The sequence below is a fragment of the Hipposideros armiger genome, unplaced genomic scaffold (genome assembly GCF_001890085.2).
Source record: "Hipposideros armiger isolate ML-2016 unplaced genomic scaffold, ASM189008v1 scaffold_90, whole genome shotgun sequence".
Taxonomy (NCBI): domain Eukaryota; kingdom Metazoa; phylum Chordata; class Mammalia; order Chiroptera; family Hipposideridae; genus Hipposideros; species Hipposideros armiger.
The window spans coordinates 3507938-3515973 of NW_017731440.1; the positions used below are offsets into that span (position 1 = coordinate 3507938).

At 46.3% G+C, this 8036-nt stretch overlaps 2 protein-coding genes across 19 annotated transcripts in view; one reads left to right on the forward strand and one right to left on the reverse strand.

Moving 5' to 3' along the window:
• RALGAPA1 (Ral GTPase activating protein catalytic subunit alpha 1) overlaps window positions 1-2995 on the forward strand; it is a 233500-nt gene extending 230505 nt beyond the window's left edge. For 8 of the 18 annotated variants that reach the window (XM_019644697.1, XM_019644698.1, XM_019644699.1 and 5 more), the window contains one exon: window positions 1626-2989. In XM_019644697.1, the coding sequence (XP_019500242.1) occupies window positions 1626-1774 (149 nt within the window). In that variant the 3' untranslated portion in view covers window positions 1775-2989. Of the gene's footprint in view, window positions 1-1625 lie in introns of all 18 variants that reach the window. The other 10 variants (XM_019644706.1, XM_019644714.1, XM_019644710.1 and 7 more) reach the window with 4 other exon arrangements.
• A 2093-nt stretch (window positions 2996-5088) lies between these two features.
• INSM2 (INSM transcriptional repressor 2) lies at window positions 5089-6912 on the reverse strand. Its single transcript, XM_019644679.1, has one exon. The coding sequence runs from the start codon at window positions 6757-6759 to the stop codon at window positions 5089-5091; it is 1671 nt and encodes a 556-aa protein (XP_019500224.1). The 5' UTR covers window positions 6760-6912.
• Between the last annotated feature and the right edge of the window lie 1124 nt (window positions 6913-8036).

An 8036-nucleotide genomic window follows, 5' to 3' on the forward strand; every position in this document is an offset into this window, starting at 1 on the left:
TGGGAATAACGTGCATTACCAGAAAAAAAGCATGAGCTACTGCTCTTCACTTTCCCTCTGCCATCCATCTGCAGTGCTTCCTAAAAAGGGCCGCGGATTCATACTCACCTCTAGGTTTGCCGGTATGGGTCCAGTGTCAGCCAGTTCAGATCTTCAGGAAGAGTAAAGATGAACAGAAATATATTTCCTTCTCCTTGTATTTTGAAGGTCAAGCTCATTTCAATTAGGAAAGAAAGAATGTTGGAGAAGTTACTTTGAAAAGGAGGGCAACTGACCTGGATTATACGTAATAATAAAATATTTTTTCCTTGACAGTACATGTTTGTTCTTAAGTATAATTAGAACATTTGGCCTTAAAAACATTTTGAAATGTTCTACCGAGATACATTCTTAATAATAAAAGGGAAACATCTCAATAGAATCTGTATCTTTTATTGAACAGTCTTGTGTTTCCTTATAAATATTATAACCTCATTTGGGCACAAATGTTTTATTATATGGACATGCTAGTATAATTATTTCCAAGTTTGAAGGGCCAGTGAGGTACTGCATTGGCTAACAAATATGCCAAAAGTTTCCCTACAGAGTAAGGAGCTGTGTAAATTTAAGCCTGCTACCTATGTGATGTCTGTTTGTCACACACAGAAAGAAAATTTTCATGTACATCAGACCTAGAAAATCTGCATTAAAGTGCCTTAAAATATACAGAATTTTTAAGTTTTGTTATTCTCTTATGTTTTCAGATTTTCTTTTTTAAAAGGGCTTTTTAGTGTAATTTGTTATTCATTCAGAAAATACTTCAGAGCCTACAGTTTTCAAAGTTCTGTAGAGTTACTGTATACTAGAGAATCATAAATCATGGAAATAAAGTACAGAGGTGAAGAACTACTTCATAAATGACACAGAATTTTCTAATTAGAACTTGTTTCACTTCTTCTAATTCTACTGGCTGCCTACTTGCTAGGACTGGATAATGTAACTGCCAAAGTTTAAGTTAAGGAAAACAAAAGCATTGCCTATCTCCTAAATTGAGATATTTTGAGGGGCAGTTTGTCTTTTTTTACTGACTTTCACATGAGAATTCTTGTTCTCTTCCCTTCCCCGGGAATTTACTTGCCCCCTTCGTAAAAGCATATTTAAATACCTAGCATGTATAATGGTCTCATAGTGCTGAATTCCTTTTTGGAACCAATTGGTTCTTTTATTTTCAAGTTTGAGCTGTGAAGGCCCTTTTCCTGGTTATACCCTGTACCCTAGAGATAGGGATTAGTCCTTACCTGCTTCTTAAGCCCTTCCCTGCATGTGAATGATGCTTTGTATCCTTGTCCTTTCTGGCCCAACGATTTTGCTTCCCATTGCTTTTTCTGGGGAGCTCTCTGGTTAGTTCTGGCTCTGGAGATAATGATTGGCGCTTCCTTGCTAATACAATGACATGGCCACCAGGTCACTGGGTTTTAAATAAAATCTAAAACATTATAGACAGTTGTAACAAGCAAGTTTGGGGCTTGCTCTTTCCTCTCAAAAGACCTCATTAAGGGTTGGGATCCATATGAGTAGCAAAAGGTGGTTTCTTATGGAAGGAGAGGCTGGGTGACCTGTGCTAATGCTCTTGCTTTTTCCCACAGGCTCCTACCCAGAGATTCTACCCAGTGAAATTCCCACAGCAACGCAGGTAGACGGGGCTGACCTGGCCTCTCCAATGTCTCCTCGAACTAGCAAAAGCCGGATGTCCATGAAGCTGCGTCGGTCCTCTGGCTCAGCCAATAAATCCTAAGGAGAAAGCAGCCGGGCAGTGATCAGCAGTGGCTGCCTTGCATGACCATGTTGTTAACCCTTTCAGGCCCTCGTGTTTGCCATAACATGCACGTTCCTTCCTGAACATTGCTTTTTAAAAACACTGGATTTAAATAATTTGTACTTTAGCATTTTTGATTTGGGTTGTTTATTCAGTTGGGTTTTTTTCCCCCCACACTCCAAGCTGCCTTGTTTTGGGTGGGGGGAATAGAGTTTTATTCCTACACCCTTTTTACCTTTCTAGATAATTATGTCTAAGTAGTTTTAATTTCATGATCAACTTTGAGCCAAAATATAATTGGATAGTCTCATTATTTTATTTATCGTACCCCATTGCAACTTTATGGGCTCAGTAAAATATAACTTTTTTTTACAAATGTAAATTTTTAAATTTAAGCATTTGTAAAGTTATAACAACAGTTGCAAATCTGTTAAAATGCACAGGATGTGTATGGATTATTTATGTTATGAAAATAAAACACTTAAAATAAATGGTATTTTAGCATCCCAAATTCTACCTGAAATAATTTTAGCATTAACTTTTTCTGCCCAAAGCAATGCCTCATTTCTTGACTGTACAGATGATGCCATGACATATCTAATAACCAGAAAAATCACTGTGCTGCACTTTGATTTATGTTTAGCTTCCAAATATTTTTCTAATGTTTTGCTTTTTAAAGGTATCACTGTTACATGCCTTTTTTTTTCTTTTTTTTTAAGATTGTGACCCATTATTATTGGCTGCTAGATCCTGGTGTATCTGTTCTTTCTTAAATACCAAAAGGGCAGACTTGAGAGGGAGAAAGAAAGAAAAGAAGGAAAATCTTTTCTGATACAAATGTGTTGCTTAAATTAAGTGTATTTAAAAAGAAAAGGGAACATGACCCAGGAGTCTAAATAAAATCTAACACTGTTAATACTGAACTTGCAGGTGCAGGTTGGTGTACATTCCACCCTCCAGACATATTTTCCTACGGTAGATAAGCTGCTCATGTTTTGCTCATATTTTGTTTTGAACGGGAATCTCCTAAGGAAATGTAGCATGACATCGGTACTAACTGCATGTGTAAATACATCATATTGGCAAACTATAAAATATAAATTATGTATCATCATTCATGTAGTATCTACAAATTTGTAATAGTGAAAATATATATATGGTATTTAATAATACAATAAAAATATTATCACTTAATGTCCATGAGTGTTTTATCTTTTATATTTGTCTTTTATGTATTTTCAGACTTATAATAATAAGCAGGGTTATATGATTAATGGAGAGATGTAAAGCATAGACCTAGGTTATCTTAATCGTGAAACATGAATTTGAATTCTCAGGATACACCCCAAATTATTTCTGAAATCTCACCACACTCATTAAAAACACATGAAATTTTACACCTTCCTAAGGGCTGGCCAGAAACTTCACTCAATGCACTTGGCTAAAGCATCAATATATCTCAGCTTCATGATTCTTTGATTTCTTAAACTTCACTTTGTTTTAGAATATATATATTCAGGAACAACACTTTTTACAGGCAGTTTCTAAAACCTGTGCACTGAAGTTTTTATTTTTAAGAAAATAAAAACTTCTGATGAAACTGTAGAAAATAAAATTCCTATGAAAGCTTATATCGAAGATAAATGGCCCTGGGAACAAGATTAAACAATATAAACAATTTCCCACAACCAAGGTAAGGAATTACAAAGAGGAAAAAAAATCAAAGTAACTACTTACACATTTCTATAGTGCTTTCATTTTTTTAATGACCAGCTAATGAATTGGTGATAAAATGGAGTGAAAACACCAATTTGAGATAATTACACAATTAACATGATTTTTTTCATCTTTGGATAACACGTCACTAGCTTTTTGTAAAAAAAAAAAAGTATTTTAAATATATTTTCTGTTGACATTTTTGGATGGCAAAGGGTCTTTAAAGCATAGTGCATTATTTTTGCCTTTTGGAGCTCAGTCTGTGCAGCCATACTTCAAAGGAAATTTTCCCATTGCATTTCCACACCATTACATTCATTTTCAAAATATAATTTCTCCTGTCTGTATTCTGACTAAATGGGTCACTAAGAGTCTAAAGTAGGATACTGGCTTTGGGGAGATAAGAAATGTGGCTTTGAAAAATAGGCTGTGTACAATGGGGTTCTTAAGACAAACACAACAAAGCACCATCTATGTACATTTATTTGGTGGTAAGCATCTTACAAATATGGGCTATATCTGTCACGCAATACTCAGCCCGTGTCCCAAACTCTGACTGTTAGGGCATGGGTACAGAATGTACACTGAATGTAGTTTACAAAAAATACTGAAATAGGTTGCTGAAAAGAAAATACTAAATATTGAATGAATTGCCATTCAGTTCCATAGTGGATTACAGGTATTAACCTCTTCCTTAAGCTGAACATAGTTTCATACATAACACATAGTATGGGATTTACAACAGAAGCATTAAACAATTTGGATGAAACCCTACTAAAACAGTCAAACTTCAGGAATTGAGTTCTATATTTCCAAAAAGCTGTTTTTGGAAAAGTAGCTTTTCCTGATTACTACACACAAAATAGCTAAAGGTGAGAATCTTTGGGGGGGGGGGAGTCCTCAACTCTTTCCTGTAAAGCAGCACCCACCACCTCCAAACACTAACTTAATGGACTTGCTGAGAAAAGGGAAGTTTTACAGGGAGATTCCCCATATCTCCCCAAAGCGCAAACCTATTAAATTTCCTGCCTATAGACACAGGTCTTAACTGCCCCCACACACACGCTCCCCACCTCCAAGTTTGGCACCAATCACATAACTTAATTCACAGAATATACAATGCAAGGTATCTGACCCCATTGAGACAGAAACTACATAGGTGCCTGCGATGGCAAGAAAAGAAAAAGCATTAATGACTACCACTTTGGGTAGCTGGAATCCTTTGTAGACATTGAGACGCACGCATTCACTGCGACTTTCCATAGGAATTACAAGTCATAGAGGATTCATTAGGGTCTGCAGAGTTTGGGGGCGGGGGATACTATTTTCTTGGGGAAAGTGAGAAGAATTTAAAGCTGATGGTCTTTGACCACGAATGTTTATACCATATACATACCTGCTCTAGAGAGGGACATTTCGCTGTCCGCTCCTCTGGCGGAACACTGACTACTGGGACTTTTAGGAGAGAAAATATAGAAGGAAATAGGGTAAATTTGCAAGTTGAAGAAAAGACCCACAAATTCCCAAGATCTGTTTCCTCCCAGGCTAACCTCGCAATCTTGCCGGTCTCTCGGCCCTCAACAGCCTGGCCGCAGTGGCATCTGCAGCAGCAGTACCTGCCGACCTTCTGAGGGGTGGCACTTATTGATGTGCCGGGTCAGCCCCGGGGAGCTAAAAAAAGTGGACGGGCAGTGCTTGCAGGAGAAAATTTGCTGAGCACTCCCGTCCGGTGCCCCGCCTGGGCTCGCCACTTCGGGGGTCGCCCCGGCTAAGGCCGGCAGGAGCAGCTCCTCGCGGACAGCATGCCACAGCCGGTGCTTGTCCCTGATATCGGCGGACGGGAAGTGCGCCCCGCACAGCGGGCAAGCGAAGGCCAGTGGGGCGCCGCGTTCCGAGCCAAAGCCCGGGATAAGCGCGCGGGCTGAGCCTGCTTCGTGAGTGCCCAAGTGCTTGCGCAGATAGGCTTGGCGACGGAACTTTTTGTGGCAATAGGGGCACACGAAAATCTCGGGTCCTCCGACACCACTGGCACTGCCCAGCCCAGGCACCCGGTGCCCCTCCGGGTAGGGGACCCGAGGCAGCGGTGCCTCGAGGTGGGACAACACCTGGAGGCCCTGGGATGGGGCTCTGTCCGGGTGCTGCTCCGCCCCGGAGCTGTCCCTGGCCTGCGGGTGCTGATCCTCAGTTCGCTCTGCCCGACTGTTCTCCTTCCCCTCCGCCAGGAAGGATGCAACAGTCCCGGAATCCAGGGAGGACGAAGAAGGCTTCCCGTCAGTTGAGGAGACTGTGGCGATGTTTGCAGCTGTGGGACGAGGCTTGTGCCAGCGGCGATGGGAGGCGAGGTTCGCCGGGCAGCTGAAGACCTTGTCGCACTCGGGGCAGCGGTACTCAACGCGTACGATGCGGGAGCAGCGATGCTGAGCCAGCGAGAAGGGGTCCGCATACTGCTCCTTGCACAGCTGGCAGATGAACTCCCCCAGGGGCGTGCGGCTGCCCCCCAGGCCCCGGGACGGGGTTCCAGGCTCCTCCTCCTTGATCTTCAGGCCCAGAACAGGGGACGTGGTCACTTCATCAGCGAAGCTCAACTTCCTCATGGCCTTTGGCTTCTTGACTCCCGCGGCCACGGGTCCAGACACGCAGCCCGGAGACGCCTTGGCGCGGCGTTCGCCGGCAGCAGACCGCTTCAGGCCTTGCAGGGTGGCCGAAAGGGGCGCGGGGTCCGAATGGAGCGCGGGCTCTGGGAACGGTGCCCGGAGCGGCAGCAGGAACTGCTCCCCCGAGGTCGGTGCGGCTGCCGGTGCCACCGAGCTGGAGAAAGCGGCCACGGCGGCGGCGCCCCCGGGGAAGGACTCAGCGGAGACCGGAGAACAGAGGCAGCGCTCCAGGAATGCCCGGCGCAGCTCCGCACCCACTGGCTTGGCCGGGCTGGGGCTGGGCCCGGGACCCTCTCTGCCATCTACCTTCCACGCTGCGCCTTCCCGCCCGTCCGCCCCCGGGCTCACCCCAGCCGCCCGACAAGGCGACCCCAACAGTTCGCGGGCCGCCTCCACCTCCTTCAGCCCCTTTCCGGGCTCCTCTGGGGTAGGGAGTGCTGCCTGCTCCGCACTGGGCTGGGGGGCACTGGAAGTCTCCTTGGGGAAGGGCGGCACCCCCTGGGGATCCGGCACGGGGAAGACCCGCTCGACTAGGCGCACTCGGTAGGAGCCGCCCGTCCGTTTAGTTCGCTTCACCAGGAAGCCTCTTGGCATGGTGGAGTCGGGAGCGCTCGGGGGTAAGGAGCAAGGGGTCGTGACGGGGGGCTGAGAGCTGGCGGGCACTGCAGCTACCCGAGCTTCGCAACCGCGGTCATGCGTCCACCCGCTTTATAGCTGAGACGCAGGCCAGGGGACCGCTGGGCGGCCTTTTGGCTGGAAGAGCCAATCAGGAGTGGGAGCGGGCGCCGGGGGCGGGGTTTTCACCTTGCTGAGCTCACGAGGGTCCACAGGGCGGACGGCGGAGCACTCCCACATCCCCCCCGGCCGCTGCCTCCGCGGCCCCAGAAGCGGGCTTAAGCGCTGCGGGCCATGCCTCCCGCTGCCGCACACCCCACGACGACGCACGAAAAGGTAAGGGCCGGAGTGTGAGGAAGCTCAGCGCTTTCCACCTCAGCAGCCTCCGGGGTCCTTCCGAGAACCAGGCTGAGAGGCTCCTTGCGGGCTGTGACCTTGCAGCCCCGTGCGGGAGAGCCTGATGGAAAAGCCCTAGCCCTGCAGGAGCAGAGCCAAGAGAACCGGGCGGTGGGCCACGGGTGCCTGGGAGGCCGCCCGGTGGGTGTCAGTCAAGGAACGGGTTAATGTCCTCTGCCCGAATTGAGATGATGAGAAGCTGTGACAGAGCAGCAGGGCGGCTAAATCCACCGCCCTGTGCCTACGCTTGAGGGTGGGAGCACGTCTGCCATCCAGTATCGATCGAGACTGTGAGCGTCTGTGATACTATGAGGATTCATCTGGGAAGAAGGGCTCTCAGTGCGGGAGATCGTGCGTGCTGGCAAGCCTGTGGAGCTCAGGACCCCAGCAGGCTTCTGGGCCCTGGTCCTCAGGGCTTAGCAAGGCCCCCGCCCGGATTCGGGAATAGGAGGGGGTGGGGGGTGGGGGGAAGTAGAATCTAATTTTCGACTGTCCTCAGATAAAGTGGTTTCTCTATTCACACCTTCCACTTGTACTACCCAGAGACATGACTTAGTGCAGAACTGCCCTGTTTAGCATGGAGTACAGTGAGAATTACTGGTAGAATCAAGATTACGTCTGCTTCCCCTTATATAAGCGATACTTTGCAAAAGGCATGCTATAAAGCAGCACTCTGTAATGTGCCCAACACTCTTTTAAGCACAAGAAGAGATTTGAAAGTTTGTAATACTAGCTGAAGTATGAAGTAGAAAATATATGACTGGAGTGTAATAAAGTGCCAAGTACAACGTGAGAATAAGAACTATGTGTTCAAGTCTCCTTCCAATACCAAATTGAAGAAACAGACTGAGCAATGTGTT